This window comes from Monopterus albus, unplaced genomic scaffold (assembly GCF_001952655.1).
Source record: "Monopterus albus unplaced genomic scaffold, M_albus_1.0 scaffold444.1, whole genome shotgun sequence".
Classification (NCBI taxonomy): domain Eukaryota; kingdom Metazoa; phylum Chordata; class Actinopteri; order Synbranchiformes; family Synbranchidae; genus Monopterus; species Monopterus albus.
Window position 1 is genome coordinate 62463 of NW_018128324.1, and position 26219 is coordinate 88681.

At 40.9% G+C, this 26219-nt stretch overlaps 1 protein-coding gene and 1 long non-coding RNA gene across 4 annotated transcripts in view; one reads left to right on the forward strand and one right to left on the reverse strand.

The window, feature by feature from the left end:
- Positions 1-26219, forward strand: part of bcar3 (BCAR3 adaptor protein, NSP family member) — a 54246-nt gene that overhangs the window by 2274 nt on the left and 25753 nt on the right. Inside the window, exons 2-5 of one of the 2 annotated variants that reach the window (XM_020587208.1) lie at positions 3650-3809; positions 6690-6804; positions 22659-22854; positions 23454-23708. In XM_020587208.1, the coding sequence (XP_020442864.1) occupies positions 3650-3809; positions 6690-6804; positions 22659-22854; positions 23454-23708 (726 nt within the window). Of the gene's footprint in view, positions 1-3649; positions 3810-6689; positions 6805-15090; positions 15271-22658; positions 22855-23453; positions 23709-26219 lie in introns of those variants that run through there. The other variant, XM_020587209.1, reaches the window with a different exon arrangement.
- On the reverse strand, positions 4328-14419 carry LOC109952233 (uncharacterized). 2 transcript variants are annotated; one of them, XR_002273727.1, is made up of 3 exons: positions 14338-14419; positions 6744-6935; positions 4328-5629 (listed from the first exon to the last, which is right to left on the reverse strand). It is a non-coding gene; the product is annotated as an uncharacterized LOC109952233 (long non-coding RNA). The 2 variants fall into 2 exon arrangements; XR_002273726.1 differs by having other exon boundaries at positions 6693-6935.

The following is a 26219-nucleotide window of genomic DNA, read 5'->3' on the forward strand; positions in this document are numbered from 1 at the left end:
AAATCATTATTAGTCATTCAAATTTCCAAGAAAGCTGACCTGAAATGGCCAGGTCTTTCAAGTTCAATGCTCAAAACACGCTGCCAAGATTTCCCCAATTTTAAACAAATAAAATTATTGAATTCCATACAAGTGATGACTAGTTGCGATTTGTACATGTCTGCACATTGACAGGGCAGCTGCAAGTAGTAAAGCAGAAATGTGTTGGCTCACACCTACTGAACATATTTTGGAGTTGGAAGTAAGATTGATCAAACCTGATTTTAGGATGAAATAAATCTTAGTTGTATCAAAAATGTCAGACTAATTTTGTCAGTCTAGTGATGTGAGAGTGATGAGCTCTGATCTGACCTTTGGACATGTGATGTCACTACTCAGATCCATAATAATACGATCCCACTTCACTATGACACTATACTACAATGCATGATTTTATGAGGTTAAATTATACTGCCAAAGTGTTTTCCTGTTTCCCTCAGGGCTTGTAAAAGAAACACAGAGACACTTTTATCTGAATACCCAAGGAAGCAGAAAAGGTAATCAGCAAATGAAAACTGCAGATGTTGTGGTGCAGTGTGATTGGAGCCCTTTTGCCTGCAGCACAGACAGTGAAAGTCATTTAGCATTTTACACAAACAAGATGTTTGCTGCTGTGTGGCTACTTAGCTACAAGCCATGATTGATACGCGCATGTAACAGATAGTGTGATAACTTCATGAAGCTAACGATCTCATTCACCCCTCTGGAAATGGTTTTTAGTCTCAGCTCCCATACTGTATGCACATGTGCACCAAATGTTCATATTAATGCCTTATAGAGAGGTCACAGTGCTCCCTTCATTTTTGTGCTCAGGTCAAATTTGCACTGAGCACAGAAGGAAACATAATAGTTATATAGTTCTTGTTTTTGATGTGGCTCAGTCACATCATCTGCTAAATAAAGAAATACACAGGACAGTATCACCATAATTCTTCATTTTCCACTGACTTACAGTGGCTTTATATCACAACTACATGGTCATTTTATATTGTCTTCAAAACTTTGTTATATGCTAAATGTTTATTTATTTACATTTGATGCAGCTTAATTCAGTTGGTTGGATTGGGTTAGTCTAATGTGATTGGCAAAATGGATGCCCTTGGACTATAAAAGGCAGCCAATGCAGGCATTAGAGAGACAGAGAGAAAGAGAGTGGGTGAAATTGTCCTCTGCTGTCTTGGCTGTTCTGGACATTAGGTTTGTTGTTTGCCGTACATGCTTTGGTATTTGTTGAGTGTTTGTCACATACTCAGGCGTGTTTAGACCATTAATTAAATGGGATGCTGGAATTTCTTCTATTTATATTCCTACAATAAAATGAACACCATGATGGTGCTGTAGAGAAATGTGGTCATGGGAAACGGCTGAGGTCAAACCAACAGGGAGAGGAGGGGAGTGGGAGGCTGGGTTGTTCTGGACGGAAGAAGAATCCTCTAGGGACAGAGTACAAGTTCAGGTTTTTGACATTGAACTTGTCCTCACTGCTCACTTGTCTTCTACTCATCAGTGCTGACCTCTGCTCTCACCCTGTCAGCACTATTGGGAATGTGGACACGAATTGAAGGGTTACACATGATGAAGCCTTTCACTTTGGCCAATTGGTGGCATCCCTACTCAGCAGCTCCTGTCTTAGGAGGATATACAGTGTTTGGTTTTAAGTCCAGAAAAGAATATCTGACCTCCCCAAAGGACATGCAACAAGTGCATAGTTTTTTCTCTCTCTTCTTTTTTGTGTCTAACAAGCAGTTTCCCTTAAACTTGTTTCCTTTGACTGAGTCTTCAGATTAAATCTCAGTCTTTATTAACATGTCTGGAAAGGTTTTGTGATCATTCAAGATTTTTCACCAAGCCATTTGGAGCCTTGTGGAAACCTCTCACAACATCAGGGAAAAGCTTCAACACATTTAAATGTCATGCAGTTGTTCACTAGTTTGCGTTGTTAAAAGGATCATCTGGCTGAAAGATGCTCTGGAAGCTCTTGGTATCGAGAGCTGTACACAGCCGCCGAGCAGCCAACACAGGTTTCATTCATCCTCTTTGCTGCACAAGCTTCTCAATTAACCAGAATCATTATATTCTAAAACTTCGTAGCAGACTTGGTTCCCTCATTCAGAGGGAACTGTTACGTGGGCTGTTTTTCCTCTGAAATGCTTTTAAATTTGTGACATGGGCTGGTGAGCAAAGTACAGTATATTGAAGTGTGTGTGTCTGTGGCTGGATAGTAAAATGTGTTCATTTATGTTTTATGTTTATAAAAACTGGGGTCCAAAAATTAGGCATTATTACTCATTTTAAAACAAACAGTATAACTTATGCAACTCTATAGGAACACACTGTGACACTACTTAAAACTAGCAGCTTCAGTCATTCTTACAGTATGGTGTCCAATATTCTTTTCAGTGGAACAGTAGTGACATCTTTTGCTCAGAAAAGGTCAACATTTACTTAGTGGGGGGTATACAGATAAACTTTAGCATACATCCTGTATACACAATGCAACTGATGTAATGGATAAGCATTAGTTGCAACAGTAGTTTATTTAGCAAGTTACAGTGGTTCTTCTCCAGTAGTATTTAGGAAGATGATTTAACTTGATGGATGAACTGGGCAGTAAAAGTAGTTAGTGTACATATTTACAAAATTAGCATAAAGTGGATCTAACATACCATAATGAAAAGGCCATTAATGCCAATGACTCTCCAAGTATGTACTGTTGATAATGTGTGTGCACTAGAGTGCATGACACACTAACAGTGAGTAACACTGCTCTTACAGTGTGGCAACACACACAGATAACAGGTCTCCATTTCTGTTCTGTTCTCTGTAAACATCAGACATTGTTTTAGAGACGTACATTTAAAGTACAAATTTGAAAATGTACAGTATCTATATATTGGATTTTTGCATGAAGATGAAGTACCTTGAATTAAGTGCTTGTTCTGATGCCTGCTGCTGTACTGAGTAAACGCTAATGGCTGGTGGGACATAGAGGTTATCCATTCTCAAAATGACCTCCATTTCCCCATTGGGGTGATCGGGGAAAAGGCTTTAGACACTTGCAGGAGTCCATATACTGTATGAATGGCTCCTCTAATCTACATCATAATAAGCTCGTACATTAGACTGATTTGATTTTGTGTGCGGTGATGTCTACTAACCTTTAGTGACAGTGAGCAACATTATGTTCCTCTCTGTGACGTCACCTAATATAATTGGGTGGGTTGTGAGTCTCACTGCACATGCTCAGTCACCGCCTCTTTGCCTGTTGTCCTGACTTTACAAAGACATGTCCCCAGACACGTGCATGAATGCAAACACACAAAACATAATGACAGCAACATCCCCTACATGTATGTGTGCCCTGACACCCATGTAACACAAGACACAAAGGCCACAATGACACTAACAACACTACTTGACAACACACAGGTATTCATACATAGCAGAGAAAGTCATTGTATCAATCAATAGAAATTTGTTTCCTATTGAATCTGAACATTATTTCCATATAAATCTGATCTTCTTCTTTTTTGGGATTTGCAGATTATAATACTGTGAGTGACTATTTGTTCTAAATTCAGTTGATTCCTTTATGCTATCGCTGTTTCAGGTCCCATCTGAAAGGAGAAAGTGCCAGTGTGTGTTTCCATCTGAATACATGTCTGTCTCTGTCTGTCACCATGAAGCACCAGTCTATCTCCCGGTGGCTGAGCCAGCTGGGACTGCCACAATACTGCACAGCGCTGGAACAGGAATATGATGGTGTAGAGGTAATACACGCACAAACAACATCTTCAGCTTTCTGTTTTTAAGACAATTCTTACCTAGGTCGCAGGAACCAGTCACAAAGTAATCAACAAATCATCTGTCCGAGACTGAAGAAAACCATTTTACACAGGTACTTAAACCTTTGGAAACTGTTTATCAATGTTAAGTATAGCTTGTTAACACCATCAGTCAATCCTGTAAATTTTGTTTTAAATCATATAAAACCCTGCAGTTTTAAGTTTCTAAAACCGTTGCATTGCTTTCCAGTTAGAAAACTTAAAACACCCAAAGACATCTCAGTGATTAGTCGCAGTGCACCTAGATTGATGCCAGTAGGAGTGGAGGAGGGGACAGAGCGGAGTAGTGGCATCCTTTTAGCAAGAAGGTTCTCGTCATGAGAGGCTGTGGCATTAATAATACAGTGCAGACACAGCAAAGGAAAAGACACTCACCGGATTCAATAGATAACAGTGACACCATCTGAATGTGAATATGTTTGAAAATAGTTTATTGTCATTTGGGTGAACTGACGCTTTAACACATCTGTTTTGGAAGGGTAGATCAGTAAAAATGTGATAAAACAATCTTTTACAAGAACATGTTTTTAGTGTGGCAAAGCCCACTGGAAGGAGAATTGCTGTTAAGAGCGTTCCCCATAACAGCCTAATAAAACTTCATCACAGGCCCATTCGACTGAATGGACAGTGGTGTGGAGGCTGTTTTACCATCCAGCCACTTCATTCTGAATGTTACATGACCATTGGTTAGGAGAGGAGATTGATTAGCCAATAAGACATGAACTACTTTATTAACTTCTTATAATGTTTACCCAGAAGGCATTGGTGTAATTAGCAAAGGCATAGAATGGGGGAAAAGGTGAAAGTGACAAGGAGGTACAGACAAAACAAGGTGAAAAGAGAATGTTATTCTAGTGTCATTTAACCATAATGGATAAAAAATTCTTCATACACAAAAACTTCAAAATTCCACAGTTATAATTACTTTGAGATTAAATCTACGTGTTACCGGTAACTTTTATTGTGTACTGAATCAGATTTCTTCACTTCACAGGAATATTTCTCTAAGTTGTTAAAAATATATGTGTGAAACCGGTGACTGGAGCTACTGGCAGTTCTTTTAATCATACCTGTGCAGATTTATTGCAGCAGTAGGTATGATTAAAAGAACTGCCAGTCAAACTCTAACCCATCCCGGACCAGCCTCCATGTATAATAAGCTCAGCACAGAGTCGCTAACCTCTCACTGAATATTATGACAACGTGTGCCTCAGTGCCTCCTAGTCATCCAGGCTGCTTGTTAACACAACACTGTGGTAAAACCAACTCAGTCAGCGTCAGTATTGCTCCCAACAGCTGCATGCCAAAGAGCATCTCCTAGCTCTGATTCATTTCAATATAGTGGCACATATTTGTTTGTCACTTGGCTTTGACTTACAAAGCACACACAAGTATAGAAAGCAGTGACAAAATCCCCACCAGGGATTCTACCCAAAGCCACACTGAATATATAGCTTTTGGTCAGTGGCGCTAGTGCTCTCTATTGCAGCCCCACCTTATCCTTTAGACTGTGTCCATGCTGCAGGCAGAAGAGTCACAGAAAATCAAGGTTTTAAAAAATTACAGCCACATGAGGAAATATGTTAATGCCCAAAATGGTCCCTGCATCTCTTCTGCCATTCATTCACTTGCATTTTCACTGTTGCAACAACATTCACACAGTCAAAACCAACATTCACAAGTGTTCTGTCAGCTCTCCGCAGGACTGCCATGAGAGGTCATGGAGTTGTTCAGCTCTGCATGATCTAGGAAAAAAAAAAGAACAGAGAAAACATGTCAGCTTGCTGTTGGACATGAGAGAGACGAGAACGACAGAGGGAGGGGGAGCTGTGTCTCACACATACACACACACACACACAGGACAGTGAGTTGTGAGAGTGAGAGAAAAGGGGAGGCCTGCAACAAAGACCTGTGGCCAAATTCAAACTATGGACACTGCGCACACCAACATGCATCTGCACACAGGCGCCTGCTGAAACCACTCAGCCATATGGGCATGCTGTGTGTTGCTTGTGTAGTTGGCTACTTTGGTTTTCAGGTGTGTGTGTGTGTGTGTGTGGTTGCTGTATGTGACTGTAACTTGATTGTGTGATTTGCCTGGTGTACATGAATGTGTGCGAGTGTATTCATGGGGTTTCCCACTGTATGTTTGTATGATCTAAATAAAGCAGTGTTTGTGATGAACTACGAGAATGGCCATATTGTTGAGAAACTAAAACAACAAGGCCTTGGTTTGAGCTGGGAGCGGGGAGTGATGACACAGTGTGTGACATTTGCATCTGCCTGTGTGTTTTTGTCTTGTTCCATTATGGTACAAGGTTGAGTTCTGGTTTAAAGACTTTGTGGCTCTCCCTCACTGCGCTCTTTCAGGGGTCATTTACGTTAATACATCAGTGGTTTCTCTATATTTTTGTCCTCCCCAGCTACATAAATGAGAGGGTCAGAATATTAGGAACACCTCTGAATATACGTAATGTAGTCCAGTCCAATAATAAACATATAATTGAATTTATACATTTGACAATTTCACCAAAAAGCTGAAACACTTTGAGGTTCATAAATACAGATGCTAAGGCGGAAGTGTTGCATTGAGATGTGACTGTTAAAGTGGCTGGCCAGTGTATTTGGGGATATGAAGGGGGGACAGACAGAAGAAGGGAGGCAGCTAAAGGGAGCTGCACACTAGGCTGTTGATTCTCAGTTAACATTACAGTACAGTTGAATAAACTATTGCTCAGATATATAAGTTCACAGGTTTTTATAGAGCAACGTCACATTAACTCTGTTTGTGTTTTTGTTTTCCAGGACCTGTTCCAGCTCTCAGAGTATGACCTCTTGGAGCTTGGTGTCCATAATCACCTCCACCGCCTGCACCTTCTCACTTCTTTACGCCTCCTCCAGGAGCGGGAGAGGAGGAGAGGTATTCAACACCCCCACACACAGATACATGGTTGAGCAAACATCTTTCCTTATCACTTCCATCAGCTTGTTGATTCTGGCTTCTTGTTTGATTCCCCAAGTTTCCTTTTCTCAGTCAGTCTCCTGGTGTACCTAGAGAGCAGACAGATGGAGACGGATAGCATTAGTGTCATGTAAAGACATGCTGAGGCCTGGGGGGGTCTTCTGCTGGTGGTGGGGGGTTGTCTGGTGGAGGATAAAATTGTGTCACACATGCACACACAAATGTGAAGACATCCAAAGCTGTCAGTAAGTGAGGAGAGCGTTGAGGCCTGCAGTCCTGCTGGGTTTAATCACTTCTAGCAGTGTGTGTATGCATGCATGGATGTGTGTATAGATCTGTGTGTGTGTGTGTGACAGGCTGCTTTGTTTGCTCAGTTTCCCATGCGTTATACTGTGAAATCCAAGTGTTGTCTTGGTGACTTAGCTGTACATCAGTCCAGTTGATGCCAAGTGTAGAAATGATTTTATTTAACCTTCAGGCACTACTGTGTAATACAGGAAGAGTTCACCTGTTGACCAGTGCTGCTGTTTCTAACGATGAATGCAGAACATCAAAAATGCTGTTTGCATGAGCAAAATAACTAAATTGAAACAATGCATCACATTTGCTTTAATAACAGCAGGATGCACAAGTCCAAAAAGAGGAAGCACATAGTTAACCCAGCAATTTGCTGGCCCATCTGAAGTGGAGTGTCCTTAGAAACAAAAACAGCCCTCAAGCTGTGTCGAATATGAAAACAAGTCATTCAGAGCACCACATAGCAGATGCTAAGTTTTGTCCAAATTCTAATTTATTACCAATCCTTTCTTTTATAGGAGTGTTGAGACGATTAAACTGTTTGAAGCCATATAAATCCGAAGTAAAAATAGTTTTAAAAAAGGGGGTTTCAGATACTTTATAAAAACATGTAACATGTTTGAGAGATGAAAAGCCTGTAGACATTTTAGCCTTAAACCCTCTAATTGTAAAAGCTCTGATGACTGATTGACAAAAAGCTTAAATGTTGGAGGAGCATTTTCCTTCCATGTTAGCAAAGCAAGCAAAAGCAACGCTTGTTTAAATACCAACTTTCTAAGCCCAGGTTACAAAGTGCTTTACAATAAAGCAAAGCAAAAAGAATAAAATAAACAAGAGCAACAAACAACTAAATAATTTCAAGATACGTTTCAGCAAAGTAGTGAATCAGTTAGTATTTTCCATTTGTTATCCAGAGAACGTTCAGGATTGTGATTAAGAACATTTTAAACAAGCCAGAAATGTATAATATTATAATTGAATGGCCTGAAGTTATGATAACAAATAATGAGCCATAATATGAAAAGAGATGAATAGGATTTTTACTGTCTACTATGCATTACACACTCAGAAACGCTTTATATATGCACTGGCAAATCTTTTACCACTGTTTTCAATTTTTTTTTATCGTTTTCTACTTCAGTATTTTTTCTTCTTCTTGAGTTTGTGATTTGTGTTTTTGAATTTTCAGCTTGTCTCTGTACTAAAGTCTGGCTTTCCTTGACGTGTCCAGATAGATGGCTGACATTTAGTTGCCTGCGGATGGTAAAAACATAATAAAAATATCTATACCTAGAGATGCCACACTGCCACCAACACAACATCACAACAAGCGATGTGAGATCACTGTGTGACCAGCAGTAGAGCCCCGACCTGCAGGTTGAGAACCGTTGCTGAGGTGAAACAGCCTCAAGTTGAAATCACTCAGTCACCAGCTACTGTGGTATTATCTGTCTGCCTGGCATTCTGCCACCCCTATCATTAACACAAAAGCCAGATTTGTTCAGCTAACGGTGTCCTTTACACACATGCACACGCACACACACACTCACACTACACAGCACACGCATGCAGCGTCTTTCAAAAATGCCAACTCAACATTTGACCCAGATGCATTCCAGTGAGAGCAGCTTTAGGATATAACACATGCACACACTCTGTCCAGGCACATATTCATTCATCATATTACTCTTCGTTGGCTACAGTATAGGATTAAATGGCTTGAACATCAATCTGAGTGTGTGTGTGAGTGTGTGTGCCAGTTAAATTCCTCAATGACAGGGATTAAAATGCAGCTGAAAGTAAAGATGCTCCAATTAGAGGGTGAAATATGATGCATCAGTAAACCCCGTAGTCACTCACTCGTATTTCACATATTTGAGGTATTTTAGTTTGAGGTTATGTTTACAGCTGTTGGCTGTGGTGTTGAGGCTGTTCTGTGGATGCTCATTATGTTCAAAAGATTAACTGTAACCTTAGAATCGTAATTTTAAGTTCAAAATGCATCTGAAATGTCAGATTATTACCACATTTATTAGCATTGATGCTAAGTAGCAGTCTGGTGCTTGATTAAAATGACAGTGGTCCATTGTCTGTATCTACACTGAAGCACATACGGCAATCATGAAATCAAGTAATACTTTTTAAAGCTGTTTTAGATTCAGTAAACTTCCCTCTGTACCTTTGCAAACTTATTTTAAGAAGCTCATTTTCCAGTTGTAATCAAACATCATGAGACACATCTGGCTACCCCTAGCATTCAGACAGCGGTGGGAAAGAAAGCTTTCATGTTTTCTGCTCCGAGAGGTTGCAGAGGGAAGTTAAATAGGTGAATTTGGTGTCACTGACTGAATTCAAGTCAATTCGGTGGTGAATGATTCCTTTTCTGCTCTTATGTGTTTTTGCTCATTTTAACCGTTGGCACTGATGCTGTACATCATCACTCTGTTTTTAGCTTTTGTTTTAGCTTTGCTTATCTGGAGAGTATTAAAAATTGCAGCATTTACATACATTAAACACAGTTCTCCAGTCAAAAATGCTGAACTCCCTAAAGACTCCTGTTTGCTGCTCACCAAATAGACACCCCTTATGCCAAAGCAAGTGGATTGTATATGCAAGTTCCCTCTCAATGTATTTACTTAAATAAGTATCTGAGTAATGTAAAGAGGATTAATATCAGACAACTGTAATCAAGGGTTTAGGAAGGGCAGGCACTTACACTGTGCACATGGAGCTAGAACTGTCACAGCAGATAGTAGTGGTTTTTCTGGATTCTGTCTTTGAACACAGCTCTTCGGTGACCTGTTTGTGATGCCATGTATTCATAGCGTGGAGGAATATATCACCTTTCAAAAAACAAACACTAATGTGGGGATAAGTTTAAAGGCAATGTGACAGTACACACTGACAGAATACTGCTACACTATGCCATGCTAAACATGTTTTCCATTGTGTTTGTTTGAGAGAGAGCGAGCAGGTGTTTAATGCAGACAGTTTGTTTTCTTGTTTGTGTCCCTGGTGGGAAGTGGTGTTGCCATGGTGGCAGAGTTGTTGTGTGGGCAGTTGTGTGGTTTGTGGATCAGAGATAGATCTTCTCTTTCATGTTTACAATTCCACACATTCACAGCTGGTGACTGACTCAAACTATCACTGAGCTGTTGGTGGCTCAGTGTTTATCTGACATTATGAAAGGCAGATGTTCATTCACCCATTTACCTGCCCCAACAAATTTAAAGCCAATGTAGATTCTACATTTGGACCTGCTAGTATTATCTTTCTCTTCTGTTGACCGGATTGTTAGTTATAGTTAACAACCTCTGGGGCAAATACAGACCGCATTTTTGACAAGCTGAGAGTTATTAATTAATATCTGAGATCTATTGTATATCGGTGTCAAAAGAATGAATGCATTTATGTAAAGCGAGGACCAAAATGAAATGATCTCAAATTCAGTCTGTACTATATCAGCCTCCTCCCGTTTTCCCTTTGTCCCTTCAATGCAGCAGCAACAACAGCAGCATCTCTGTGCAGATGGATAACATTTAATGTCATATTAACATAATGCATAAAAATACAGAATTAAACTTTTGTCAGGGTTATGCACAGTTAACCTCTGCTTGTGTGCAGAGATGATTATTTTTTACTTCATGACCTTTACATATTAGATAATTTACAAGCTGAACCAGGATAATCTCTTAAGAAGTGATAAGCTCATCAACATGACCTAGAGTTAACACTGCACATGCTATAAACATCGTCCTGTTTCACGAACTTAGCTATCAGCATTCTACTGTTATCGCTTGTATTTCAAGACGGGGAAGATCCAGTTCCCGGACTTTGACTGAAAAAACATAAGAACATCCAAAAAATGTAAATACTTAAGGAAAAAGTGAGGATTGCGACACTGGGGAGCCTCCTTTCTCTTTTGCAAAGTTTTAAGAAATTTTGCTAAAAAGAGGGCAAACAAACTTTGCAATTTACAGGATTTTTTTTTGCACCATGTAACATCCATCCATTATCTTTACCGCTTAGTCCTGAATAGGGTTGCAGGGGGGCTGGAACCTATCCCAGCTGACACTGGGCGAGAGGCGGGGTCCACCCTGGACAGGTCACTAGTCTATCACAGGGCTGACACATAGAAAAACAACCACACACACTCATACTCACTCCTACGGGCAATTTAGAGTCACCAGTCAACCAAAGCTTCTTGTCTTTGGACTGTGGGAGGAAGCCGGAGCACCCGGAGAGAACCCATGCAGGGAGAACATGCAGACTCCACTCCATTGTGTGAATGTCAACATCACCTACATCCATAGTAATAACTGACAAAATAAATCTAAAGACTTGCCCAATCTGCTATTTTTGGTGCAGTATATAATAATTAAATGAATACAGTGGTATGTGTAACATTGCATATTGCCCCTTATAAAAACATTACAGTAACTCTGTTACTAAAGGAGAATCCGCCCAGAATTTATATCACTTTGTTACAACTGTTCTAGGCCACCATAAGTTGCAGCCTTTACAGATTCACATTATGTACAAGCTGCTATGATTCATTAGTGATGCTCGTGTCAAAATCTGCATCATTTTGAGGTTAATGACAATAACTGACAAGATTCCTGTGGATCAGCTGTTCACACTGATATTCCACAGAAATCATGATAACATGAATCAGAACATGTAGATTTCATTCTACCTGAACAAACAGGTTTGGTCTACTAATAGGTTTTGATTTTTGTAACACCCTGAGGCTGCAACCAAGGGAACGAGGCTTAGACACTGAACTGTTTACACTTAACACGCTTCTGATCAGAAACGCACATAGAAACATAAATGTGTCTACAGATCTAAAAGGGAATAAGGGAGTGGAGATGAAGAAAAGCAGGGAGGGAGTGGGAGATGATGAGTAAATGGAATGAGGGGGAGAAAAATGAAGAGGCGAGGAGAGGATGAAATTGGAAAAAAACATTTTGTGGCACAGTCCATATTTTCCTTCTGGGGAATACTAGAAAAGTCTACATGTAAAGAAACCAAATCAAACATTTCTTAACAAGTGTAATCAACCAGTAACAGCCAAATCCAGTTATTCACAGGTGGCAGCTCCAGTAGGAGGGGAAGCCAAATCCATCTATTTAATGGTTTGGGAAACACTGGCGCCTGTATATAGATCGGGGGTCAGTGTCTGGAAGTGAGTGACTCAGCAAGGAGTTGTGCCAATGCGCTCTGCCTCCTGAGTGTCAGTGTGGCGGAGGACGGCTTGGCCTGGGGATTCGCATTAACGGGAAGTACAGGAAATGGCTGTATTGGTATGGTGGTATGGTGGGGGTTCAGGTGATCCAGGAGATGATTACAGGTTACACATCTGACTCACTGCACAGCTTCCTGAAAATATCACCCTCACACACACGAAGCTGCAGGAATTTTTACAAGCCTTACAGAGGGGAAAAATAAAATTCTGCTTTGGCTGGATATTTTTTTATAGCGCAGCAGTTCAGGAGTGATTCTAAGGCTGGTTTTATCTTTCAGGCTGTGTTTCTGCTCACAGTATTTGTGATTATGAATAGACAACAATGTCATTGATTAGATCATGGTTACCTAATGCCTCATGATCTTTATATTACACTGAGTCAATTCACCATTATGTCCTGTGGTTTGTTAGAAGTATGCTAGTTGTAGTTTTAGCAGTGACGTGGCCTTCCCTTAGTAACTAGTTTTGGCAAACATTTGTGGACCTCGTGCTGAAAATGTGAAGGAATTTGAATAAAAATACAACCTTAATGTGAAGCCAAATCTGCTGGTAAACTCCTCACCACTGCTTGCACGTCCATTAGCTGTGATTTTCACTTTTTATATTGCTTTAGCACAGTGGTCCCCAACCCCCGGGCCGCGGACCGGTACCGGTCCGTGGATCAATTGGTACCGGGCCGCACAAGAAATCATTAATGATTTCCGTTTTATTTATTATCTGAGTCTGAACGATCTTTTATTTTGAAAAAATAACCGAGTGACCGAGATGTAACCGAGAGAATGCGGTCACTTGAGCGCCAAAACTGGCTTACTTGTGGACATATTCAGCCTGTTCAATGAACTCAATCTGTCACTTCAGGGGAAAATGACAACTGTCTTCAAGTTGGCAGATAAAGTAGCTGCATTTAAAGCCAAACTGGATTTGTGGGGACGGCGCGTCAACAGAGGCATTTTGGACATGTTTCAAACATGAGACTTTGGGTGAGACTGAGCCTGAGTCTTCATTCTCCCAGCTGGTGCACGATCACATGTCTTTGCTTTTAAAAGAGTTCGAGCGCTACTTCCCAACCACAAAGGACCCACGAACTGCCAAGGAAGGGATCCGCAACCCATTTGTCAACAAACCAGGTGAATCCAGCATGTCTGTGTGTCAAGCGTTCACCGGTCCGCAGTGATAAAAAGGTTGGGGACCACTGCTTTAGCAAGTGTAGGTTGCGAAAACTATACCATATTTCACAAGAAAAAAAATGATAAAAGATAAAACTATAATATTGTGACATTTGTTTCCTAGTCCATCCCTTCCCACCTCCTCCATGTACATCTCATGACCCCCCTGTGGGTGCCCCAACTGCTAGGACTGGAACCACTGCCATAAAACAATAATACTGATGAAAATAAATAATTTGGACCCCATGCATTTTGTTGTGGGTTTTACTCACTAAGACAATAGCTGTGATCTTTGTCAGAAAGGCAGGAAGTGGGAGTGGCCAGACAACTGCACAGTTTGTAAACAAGCCTGATGTTTAACCATTTAATCTGAAGCACTTCTTTGGAAATAAGCCAAATGTTAGCACACTCTATTGCAAAGCTAAATGGGACAACATAACTGCAGGAGGTAGTCATCAGTAAACCAGAGCAGAAAATCAGTGTTTAATAGATGTTCACTGCTCTTTCTTTTTTATATTAACATGCTACCTACTGGACTGTGTTCTGCTGTTGCTGTGTTTCCAAATTTCAGAAAATAAATACTTCTCAAAGCATTAATATCTACTTCAATCTAGGCCACATCAGCACAAGCATGCACACTGCAGAAGCAGGTCTGAAACTTCTTTTTCCTTCCTTAAAACTTACTTTACTATCACACGGACTTTTTGACCCTCATGCAGCTCAGTGGTTTTCTCAGACTTAACAAATTTAGTGTGAATAGATTAAGATCAAAAGACTTACGTCTGTGTGTGTGTGCGTGTGTCCAGCGCTGGCCCTCTGGTCATCTAGCCTTTCATAGTGGCAGGATGGGCTCATATTGTCTGAAAGGAAACACACAAACCCCCACACATGCACATGTCTGGGTGTTATCAACTCTAGACAATACAGCTGAACAGGAGAACAATAACAGGAGAGAGTGTTGTCCTGAGGGCCAGGCAACACACACACACACTGAACATGACCTCATACCTGATGTAATGACACAAGTAGAGCTCTTCTACTTGTTTCATCTGCTTCACTTAGATGAAATTTAATCATCTTTGCCAACATTCCTTCTGTATTTGAAGGCTTATAAACGCAAGGTAGAATTTAACTTCTGATCCAGAGTTGATTTATGTTTCAGCCAGTGCTGAGTAAAGCAAAAACTCCATGCACCTCAAGTTGGTCAGCAAGTCACAACCATGCTGAGATCATTTATTTCAGCCCCTCTCAGCAGATGGCAATATTCTCTAAGTACCTGACCGGTCTGTGGTGTCGGTATAAGAGGTCCCAAACAAAAAAAGACTCAGTGCATGTGATATAGTTTGTGCAGAGAACACAGAGAAGGTGGAGGTGGAGAAGAAGCGAGCAGACGGGAGTTTTATTTGGTGCTGGGGGGGCGGGAGACAACTTGGCTGAAACAGAAAGAGAACTCTTTCCAGAGCAAGGAGGAGGGGCTAAGTGCTCGCAAATCACTCCCCAGGGAGAGAAAGAGGAGAGTAGAACTTGTGATTGTGCAGCGCTGCTTGCTGTTGCCTGTCTGAGGGAGCGTGAGTGTATAGTCTCCCAGCTGGTCGGTCAGTCAGCTAGTCAGTCATTCAAAGGAACTATGAAAGTGAATAATTTTAATAGAGGCATATAAAACAAAACGATAAGAGCGAAGACTGCAGAAAGGAGAAGAGGCCACTCTGACAGGTACGAATGAATGTGTGTGTTTGTGACTGTGCACTAAGGGTATTTACAGTAGGTGTGTGTAGTTTGTGATAGCAGGCAGACAGACATGAGACTGCTATCTTGTTCATCTTTTTCTCTTTCTGACTTTTCATCATCTACTCTACTGTAGCTGCTGTTTATTTTACCACACTAACGCCTTCTCTTCTTCGCTCACGTCCTTCACTCCATCCCATCTGGTTGAATTATTTACAGCTTGCAGCGAGTTAGATTATCTCCGAGACTTTTTGTGCAATATCTTGCCATCCCAAGGCACTGGATGTAACTGTGGTTGCTGGAAATACTGGTGCTAACTGTGGAAATCCCATCAGGAAATAATTACATGAAATATGTCATACAAGTCCCGAGCTATTTCTTAAGTCAAGATGTTTTCTTGTTTGTTTATTTTTATCACTAAAGTTGTCTTAGCTTTGATATTTTGACAAAATGTATTTATATACAGATCAGTTAAATGTCTCAACACATTTATTGCATGCTTATCAGGGCTAGTATAATAACTTCCTTTCATACAAGCAGACAACGTCATGTGTGACTTGTAATAATATAAAACAAGTCTTCACTTTCTTGCTCAGGATACCCTATGACAGGTTGAGTGGCTGCTGTATAGACAAACTCCGGCCTTTCAGTTATGAGAACACATCTTTAAACAGCAACCCACCCACAACATAATGACAGACGTATGTGTGCATCTGCAAGTGTGTAGTGTTGTGTTGTGTGCCATACAGATAAACACACATGCAGCGGGTTGTTTCAGACATGAGTCGGTGTCATAGCTGAATCCTGCAGTGGAGTCGAACTGAGCCAGTGAGATTCAACCTGTAATTAAAGCTGAAACGTGTCTGTGTTGGATTCAAGGAGCTCAGCTTTAACTCTGTGATGGTCATGTGTTTTCAGTGGCTGTGCGTGTGGTATTCTGTTGCTTGGTTGGCATTTCAGCCTGCCGTCAGCAGTGTGTAACCTGCTGGTCTTAACAAAGTCTGACTGACTAAAGAGTTGTTCATGTATTTTACTTAAGTCCAGTTATGAGGCACTGCTGCTTAACTTGAGCAACACCACTTTAAATTTGGCTAAATGTCAGAAGGAATCTCTGATACCCTTATGTTGCAGATAAAGATTATACATATACAAAATATACAGTTTAAGCTCAGACTGCAGATCCAACCTTCCAGCAATATACTTAATAAAGTAGACATTTGAGGCACCACTTAAACCAGCTGCAGCATCATTATCAATAATGTAGCAGTCTGTAAGGGGCATTAGTATGTTTACTTTAAAGATAAAATTATTTTTATTCAACATTTTGAGTTTTTGGATTTTTTTTTTTACATTCTTTAGCATGTCAAGGGAATAAAAATTGGCACCATTCTCATATCTGTATCCTAATTATGAAGTCAGACAGGTTAGCTTAGCCTATGTGAAACACCAGGAACACAGCTAGCCTGGCTCTGTCCAAAGTTAGACTCTGCGTACCTGCACCTCTAAAATGTATGTTATAATTTGTGTAATCCTTCCAACAACAGAAATCACAATCACAAGTTGTGCTTTTACAGGGAGTTACAAAGTGTAACCAACAAGAGCCACACTAGCTGTTTCCACCTGTGTCTAGCCTTTATGCTAAGCTAAGCTTTTTGTTTTCTGGCTTCAGACTTAATGTACCGACATGAGAGCGTATCAATCGTCTCGTCTGAGTCTTAACCAGGAAGCAAATAAGTTCCCAAAAGTCTAATTATTCCTTTAGGATAATGTATTTTTGCTGACTGCTTGATGGGGTGCTGATAAGACATCAGGAAAGATGCACTTAACTTTGTAATACAAACACAAGTTGGCCTGAAGTGACTTGTATCACAAAACTGTCAACAGTCGCATGCTCATTAGCAAATAATACATTTTCAAGGATGTTTCCAGGTTGGCCAAGGATTTTTTAATTGTAAAAAGAAAACAGATTACAAACAAGAATGACTGAAACTCTGGGTGCCATGCCATCTTCACTATAGTTCAAACGTCATTACAAGTATTTCCCAAAGTTATAGATATCTGCTTTTTATTGTAAGGCCTTTGCCTTACAAGGTGGTACTTTTTAAAGTAAACTTGACACTTCTGACCCCACTGATGGACTCAGCTGACTTCTCCTCGGTGTGACTGACTGGCTCACAGTACGGTGGACAGTGACACATTTACACACTTTTCCACAGACAGAAAATGAGCACACACAGAGATTCAGTAGTATTATATGGCAGCTACTGCTGTGGGATTTAATAACAGCCTCATTAATATGTCACGCACATACTTCTCACACACACACACACACACTCTGGTGGGCCCACGCGGTGAAGAGCGCAGTAGGACACCTCACTCTCTCCTTGTCTCTCTGTAACAAAGGCTGGCTCTAAACAGCAGTCATGTGACAGTTGATCCCATTGTTCACTTCTGGCCAGGGGTGGTTTTGCTAATGTACTTGTGTTTGTGTGTGTGTTTGTATGTGTGCATGCCATAGCAGGAAGACACTAAGCCAGCTAGAGGAAACCTCTCATTCCCAAGCCTGTTGATATGTTTGTCCTCCCTATTATGTATGTGTGTGTGTGTGTGTTTTATGGCAGATCAGCAACATTGGACAGTTGCTCTTCAAACTCCATTTCATGTATAAATTACTTATTCAAGGTGTGTGTTTTTCATCTTATGTACTTTATAAACCATTGTATTTATATGATTAATTCAATCACACACTAGAAATAATTGAGACCTTGTGATACTTCTTGAGAAGTACCGGTGGTCCCTAAAAACCCCCATTTTTTTAAAACTACTGCAGTGGATTAACAATGCTTTGACTTCTGAGTGATGTGTAGGGTTAGTTAGAGCAAGAGGAATTAGTATCAAAACATCAAATTAAATTCAGTGTAATTTATTAGGGATGTGTATGTTCTTAAATCTTGTGTGGCAAAATTAGAGCGAGAGAGTTCAAGTGATAGTTGGTGAAAAGGAGGAAGGGAAGGGAGAGAAATACTTGTTGCATAGCCAGTAATCCTTTATAATGAGCTGCCTGCAGCCTAAATGTTTATACTGCCATTTCCCCTTCCTGTTAATCTGCACTTGTTTCCCACCCAAGGTCTTGTGCCTGTGTGTGTGTGGAGGTGTTCTCGGTCCAAGGCCTTTACTGGCGTTGGAGACGAAGCAAACCTCACTAAATAATATTTTGTCTTTTGTATCATGGTCAAGGAAAAATACTTGTGATTGGTTGGCAGGTGTCCATTATAAAGTTAGTTTCAAACCAGGAGAAGCCCATGATTCTAGAAATATTTTCCACCATAAGTTCCCATTTAATGATATTCTCAGTAAGTGCTAGTTCCTCTGAAGTGTTGTGCACATTGCCAGTCAGAGTTTGTAACACTGATACAGAATGTGCATGGAGAATTTAACACTAGTATAGGTCACTGTTATGGCCACCAGTGCTAATCATGCCAACAGTGGTTCACAAATTCATTCTGCAGCCCCACAACAAGCCCAGACATAGTCGTAACAAACTATTTTCAGAGATGAGAAGAACACGGAGTTCTGTGACAGATGGTCTGGGCCTGAATTTATCAAGCATCTCAATGTAAAAAATGATTCTCAGAATAACATATTTTTGGTCCTTCTTTTATGAGTAGAAAGAAGATGAGTTTATCAGGAAATCACTTCTGCCTCCAACAAAATGTAGGAGAGCTCCAGAGGTGTCCTAACTGGTTGGGAGCTGCTAAGAGGTGGCTTTCAGACAGAGACGAGCATGCAGACTCCACCAGGGGGAGAGATATTTCACATACAATTAATAACACAGCGCGATTCCTAGGAGTAATTCTGAGACGCTTGATAAATATGGGCCCCGGTCCTGACAGAGCCTTGATCTCAACATCATGCAGTCAGTCTGGGATTACATGTAGAGACAAAAGACACTGAGACAGCCTAAATATTCAGAAAAACTGTGGAAGTTCTCCGAGATAACTGGAACAAGTTATCTCGGAAAGAAAAACTGTGCACAAGTGTACGTAGGAGAACTATGTACACTTGTTTATTCTGTAAGAAGTTAAGCAACTTATAAAAAGCTATTCATGGCTTTTATTTTTAAAGCATCCTCTCAGAGCATTTTCCCACAAGTGCCTACAACTTTATGTACACAGGCTTGTGACTTCAACTTTTTCTAACAGTTCATCTTTTATACTGATGATTCAACCAAGAGAGTTCCATACAGAGTTTTAGAGGGACACTGTCTGACATTTATTACAAGTACCAGTATCAGAGGAACCAGGAGGCAGAGGAACAACTGAACATGCAATACTCCTAGCAAGCGAAAGAAGGAGAGGAAGAGGGGGAAGCCACTGCTCTCAACTAAGCTACTAGCTTAGCTAGCTTCTAAGCTAGCTGGCCTAAAGTAGCAAGTTAAATTTGGAAGTTAGCAAATAATTCTATAACACACATGCTTAATTACTGCAGGTGTATGTTGTGACTCAAAAAAGTAGCTGATGTTCAAATAAACCTAGGAATTAGTCAGCTTAATCCGTAAACAATCTGGAAGCAAGCACAACATGGTGCATGTGTGATAATGTCCCAATATAGAAACTGATAAACTTGGTGTAGTACATGTCAGAATCCTTTTGTGGGTGTGTGATGCAGGGCGAAGTGACCAGTTATTGAACAGCTGTAGTAAGGAGAGAAGGGGGGGGGTTATTATTACGAGAGCTGGAAGGACAAAGGTCTGAAAGAAAGTGACAAAGTGAGGGGAAAAAGAGGAGCAGGCATCATGATGACAGAAGGGAGGGGCGTGGGGGGGCAAGGTTGAAAAAGAAAGGAAAGATGGATGAGTAGTGACAGTTAAAAGGAGAGAGGAGTGATAGTACGTGTGGAAGGTGTAGGTAGAGAGAGGAGAGGTAAAGAACAAAGAGAATGAATGAGAATTCTCATGTGGTAACTTTCTGTAGCTCTCAGCATGAATAGTGTAGTCATGAGATTAATTAACAAACTAGTAATGTGCCTAAGTGCTGATTTTGTCTGATTATCGTTCAGTAAGAGTCTGCCCTTTCTCCTTTGCAGGAGGGGGTATGTGTCTGGCAGATGGTCAGGGCCACACACACACACAGATGACCATCCCTGCGGGCCTTATCATAGGTCCTCCTCCTGTAGCCGTTCTGCCCCTCAGAGGAATCCACATTCTGAGCCAGCATGCCTTAGCAGGACCTTTACAGTGTGTGTGTATAATCTTCACACTGAAAGTCTTGAATTAGCCAGGTGTTCTTTCCCCAAGCCTGTATTTGTATTTTTATTGACATTCATTATAACAATCGTGACTCCATGGTCCCCTGCTAAAGCTGGGTTTAGTTCCTTAGCATACTCTAAGCGTGCTGACTTGTGTCTAAAAGTAAGCAATGGCTTCCTGCTTGCTTTTCTCCCAAACAATCCAGACTTGTGCAGAGTATGCTTGACTGTGGAGATGTGGACTCTTATTCCAGTTGCCTCTAAGGACTTTGTTAGGTCCCCTGCTGTTTGTTTTGGATTCTTACATGGCTCTTGAGCAAGTTTCCTTGTACCTCTTTCAGTTACAGTGTCAATGAAAACCTGTGGACTGGTTTGAAGAAGGCTGTACACAGCAGACAACCAAGCAATCTGGTATTTACACTATAAATAGCTTTTGTTACGGTATGGTACACTGGTAAATGCTGTATGACTATCTCTTAGTTTAAATATTGATTAATTTCAATTTAATTCAGTTGGTTGGATATACACTCTGCTCTGTCAGCTTTACTCTGTGTGAAAAGTTGTGGAACTTTCAAAATAAGGTTTATTTCATCAGCAGTCATGTTGATCACAGTGCCCTCCGTCTGGGCTGACTGCATCTGGCAAAGCCCCACAGTTTACTCTGCAGCCTACTTTCTCTGATCACAATCAGGTTGTTCAAACTGAAATACAGTCGTAAACACATAGTTACAGTGTGTAGTTATTCAGGTCAGATTCCTAGATTAGAAATAGTGAGCATCTCCTACCGTCCAGTCTGCCCACGTCTGTCACTGATGGTATTTTAGTTTGTACAGTATGACTAACTGCTGTGTGGTGAGCGACTTGGAGCAGATGATAGCATGCAGTCCACTCATCATCATGCAGCCGGGGAATTTATCAGGAAGCTGTCTGGTGTTTGTCATCACTGCTGACCTATTTGTCCTATTCATTTATGTGTATTTATATCAGTTTGTCTGTCACAGGTTGTGTAGCCTCTAGCTTTTACTTTACACGTGTTCAAAAGCCTGGAGTAGAAGCCGTTTTAAAAGCCTTGCTGGAATATAAAACATATTAATCATTGCCTAATGGTAGAGTAAAAATACTGCCTGAAATTGATGCGGAGGTTAAGACCTCTGTTTTCACAAACACTAATAGGAAGCTGAAGTCCAGCATCCTATCAGAACTGGCAGGAGCAATATTTATAATTCAACCAGGGGCTGTAGTATTTAATTTGTAAAAGTCACTATAAATAGGTTAGACTTTAATCCTTTGCTTTAAGCCCATATAATTGCATCTGAATGCTATTTTACATCACTCACAGTGTTGGCAGTCCTCCTCGGGTAAGACGGACCAGCAGTGGCTGTATGCTCTCCTCAGTGTTGCCACTGGAAAAGGACGTCTAGGACAAGATGTGGAGGGCAGTGTCTCCTTGTTCTGTTCCAGATTGTTATCCTTGGTTTGTGGGGTAAACCTTAAATGAAACAGAGATCTTAATTCAATTGCAGAACATCTTCACAAGAGATTTGATTCAATTAAACAACAAATCAGCAGATTGTATTTGTGATTATAGAAAGGAGTATCAGAAAATCAGCCATAGTGCAGTTAGAGTTGCATGATCTGGCTGAAAGTACTTGTGTGATGTTATGTAATGGCAAGATTTCTTTCCCTCCAGGCAACGTGTTAGTGTGTATTTTTATATGCATAGTGTAAGAGCACATGAGTGTGTTAGTCATGTGAGTGTATAAGGGAAGGCACTTGTTACACTGTCTCTTTTGTGTGTATCATAATATTTCATGTCAGTGTGTGTGTTTGTCTTTACAGCAGGTTTTACACGCAGTAATTTTACATCCCAAAGTTCTATCTTGTCTTACCTGATTCTTTTATGATTCTTTGAGCATGTTGGATTATAACACATGGAGGAACTTTAAGTTGTGAGGTTAATTCACTTATTACCTTATGTATTAATCACCTTAATACAGCTATCTGTGCATGAACACGCCTACGGTATTCAGCCCACGGAAAGACTGAGATCAACTAAAAACAAAGGTTTAAACTTTTGGTACCATTTGAAGTCACCTCTGTTTGACTTGTGTGTGTGTTTTTTTCCCTAGAGTTGAGGATGATGACAGAGGGGCATTTTGCGAGTCTACCCAGGTCTCTCCATACACACCAGACCCTGGGAGGAGGCACGGTACACCCTGGAGTCCCCTCCACCCCCCTTGGTGGCCCCAGTGGCAGCAGCTGCTCCTCCAGAAGGCTGCAGGCCTCCCTCACCTCCTCCATGGACCTCCTCAGCTCTCGACCCGGGTGAGTTATGTAGCCAAAGCAGCTCTCAGATCAGTAAAACTGATCCTCAGAGAATCCTGCTAGAAATCTGGGTCAGACTGAAATAACAAGTTAGACATGCCCATATACTGTGTGCTGGCATTTCTTTACTGTCGTTTTGCAAGGCAACTCAGGTTTAGCAAATTCTGGTATATTGTTAGATTATCATGCTGGTGATCACAAAGCCACTTGCTTCTGGTTGGGAGACGACTGCTCTACCCACCGCACCACTGTTGCCTCCCCCTTTTTTTTTTTTTTTTTTAAGGAAGCATTTAAGGAAATGTTGAAGATGTAATTGAAGACATCATAATTTCTATTTGATGTTGAGCATACACACATGGCCTTTAAATATTTTCTGCCTAAGTAGCATCAAACCCATCAATGAAGTTTAGAACAAGTTGATACAGATTTCACTTTCCTTAATGGTACTTGTGTAGAATTGTAAGGGATACCATGAAGACAAAGTCTTATCTGGATGGGGATGTTTTCTAAGGTTTAGGCTGTTTAATTTAGTTGAGCTTACTTCAGCAAGTCATTCTTTGGTTTCTCTCTCCCTCCTCTTCCTCTTTTCCTTTCCCCAGTCTCTCTCCAGCGCAAAGCACCAGCCCGTTAGAGCCGCCAGCTGCTGCCTATCAGCCAGTCTCCATTCATGGGACTCTGCCTCGACGTAAGAGAGGAGGGACCAGCCTCACCCATGGGAGCTACACCTGGGACCCCAGGGCCAACCGCACACAGCCATTAGTTTGTGAGAACACACCACTGGCTCCAGGGCATGTCTGTCAGCCCATGACCTCTCCGCTGGTTCAAAATATCATTGATGACTTTCATGGTTACAGGTAAATGTGTCATTTTATTGCTGATGCAATATCTGATGCTCTGAAATCGTTGGTGCTTGCTTAGCCGCCAACACATCAGCTGCCATCAGACTGAGTTCACAGTAGAGCTAAGACAATTCAGTTGAGATAGATACTTTATTGATCTCGAGGGAAATTCAGGCATCAATTAGTTAACACAGTTTTCTTTAGTTTCCACTTCTCAAGCTGGAATTTTTGCAAATTTCTAAATGTAACATGAATCTTCTTTGATAGTGAGCTGAATATTGTAACATAACAAAACAAGATATTTAAATATATCAGCTTGAGCTTTGGAAAACAAAACACTCAAAGAAATAATAGATACTGTTTTGCAGCAAAATTGTTTTTAATTGCAGGCCTATTTCCCAGCGGTTATGGTACATTGGATCGCAGCATTGAGACAGAGCTAAAGTAAAAAGATAAAATCAAAAAATAGTTATCAGACTTTTCTACAGCCCACGCTGTAGAGTAAAAACTTTGGTGCTAAGTTTGGTGCTAGATGGAGAAATGCTTGGTTGTGAAGAGAGCCCTGAGGGACTGTAGCAGTTAGCTCATCTTCAGACAGACAGCACACACTCATCCCTCATCATGTCCTCCCATCTTTCTATCTCTAGTGTAGAGTTACAACAGACTGTATCTGATGTAGCCAACTCTCTCTCTCTCTGTGTGTGTGTGTGTGTGTGTGTGTGTGTGTGTAGCCCCCAGCAGTTGGGTTACCTTTGTAGGTCAGGGTGTGGCAGGACAGATCACAGGTTACTGTGAGCTCTTTGTCTTTCTGCCTCTGTGCTGGATACATTTCATACACTGCTGACATCCAGCAGCACAGTTTGTCAGGTCACATTCAGCCTGTACAGGTGGCTCAAAAATGTCTCTCATCATACTTGCTTTTTCTTTTTTGTGGACCCGATGGGTATTGTTTCTTCCTCCTCCTTACTTCTGAATTGTCGGCAGAATAAGATAAGTCAAGTAGTTTCTGTTGGAGTCTGTGTAAATGAGCTGAGTGAGTTGAAAATGACATCAAAATGCATCACCAGCAAAAGAGACGTCTTTCTATAGCTGGTTTGTGGCAGCTGATGTTCACCCATGTACTTCAAGCTGTCTGAAGATTAAAGTAACGTGCTTTATTTATTTAACCTGCTAATAGCCTCATAACTACAAAGGAAGCTTCCATATGTGAACGACAACAGGTATGATTAGGTCTTTTACCCCAAAATCTCCATATTTAGTGATCTTGTTGTTAGACTTTCTTACTTTACTTACTGCCAGTCAGCTCTGTAACCTGAAGTCAACGTTTTTGTAACTTCATAAATCTTCAGATATTCAAATAAAAGGCTTTGATAGTAACATCTCTGCTCATCTCAAAGTTGCTGCATTTTCAATATAAACGCCCATGTGGATTATCTGCACATTCTTATTTACAGTAGTAAAGAAAGAAAACCTACTGAGAATGATTACTGATGTTGCACCCAGTGGTTCCTCCCAGCTCACCGCACAGTTCACAGCTGAGTTTACTATAAAAAGATGAGAGAGTGTGTCTTTATTGTGCGTAACCACTCATTATTTGGTCTTGATGTTGCATTGCTCATGCTGTCAGCTGAACTATGACCCCTGACCTTATGCTGCACTAGCACCTGATTGGTCAGCTTATCTGTTGACCTCTGTGGGAAGCTCAACAGACCACCATCAGAGGAGCTGGAGGCGAAAAAGAAAAAAATTTCTTTTAGTACAAAATAGTAAAGTCTTTCTTGTATTTGTTAATTTTTTGCATAATAACTTCTAAAATTGTTATATGAAGCATAAACCTGAGCAGATTTATAAAATAGATTTTGACAGTAAATTCTCTTCTAGTTCTAGAGAAACACTGCCCCCTGCTGGCTGCCTGTAGGCCCCACATCTTGCTTTTTCCATTGCTCCTTCTGTCTCTTCCTTCTTTTGTTCTCTCTCTGTCCTACACACACAAATATGGCGAAGTCCCAAACTGAAGCCATTTGTGGTTGTGCTGAGTATTGTGTGGTGAGGCACAAAGAAAACCAGTAGCCAGAAAAAGCCTGTGGCCAATGCTGCTAGCTTCTGCCCTGCCTTTTTTTTTGTCCTCTTATGGGCTTCCATTCTTTCTTCATTTCTCTGCCTGTGTTGCAGGTCAATTTTGTGGTTGTAGAAGCAGAAAAAGCCAGTGTCTATTGCTGTTTCAGCAACATGGGTCTCAAAAGGCGAAGTTGGTTCTCATCAGCTTGTTTAGTCTGGAATGGCTGGGTCTGGAAGTTTCACGTCCACCACACTTGGTTTCTTTTAATGGTGTAGTCAGTCATAGTATACGTTGCCAGGGAAGACTCAAAATGTGAAAAACATCCATCAGGATGTGGAGAAATCATCCTTCACCCGATGAGCTGGGTTTAAAGGTGCAGTAACCGATTCTAATCCACTACACCTTTTATCTCCTCACTAACTGTTCATTGTGTGGTTATTTTTCATTGCTTCTGAAGGAGCACTGGA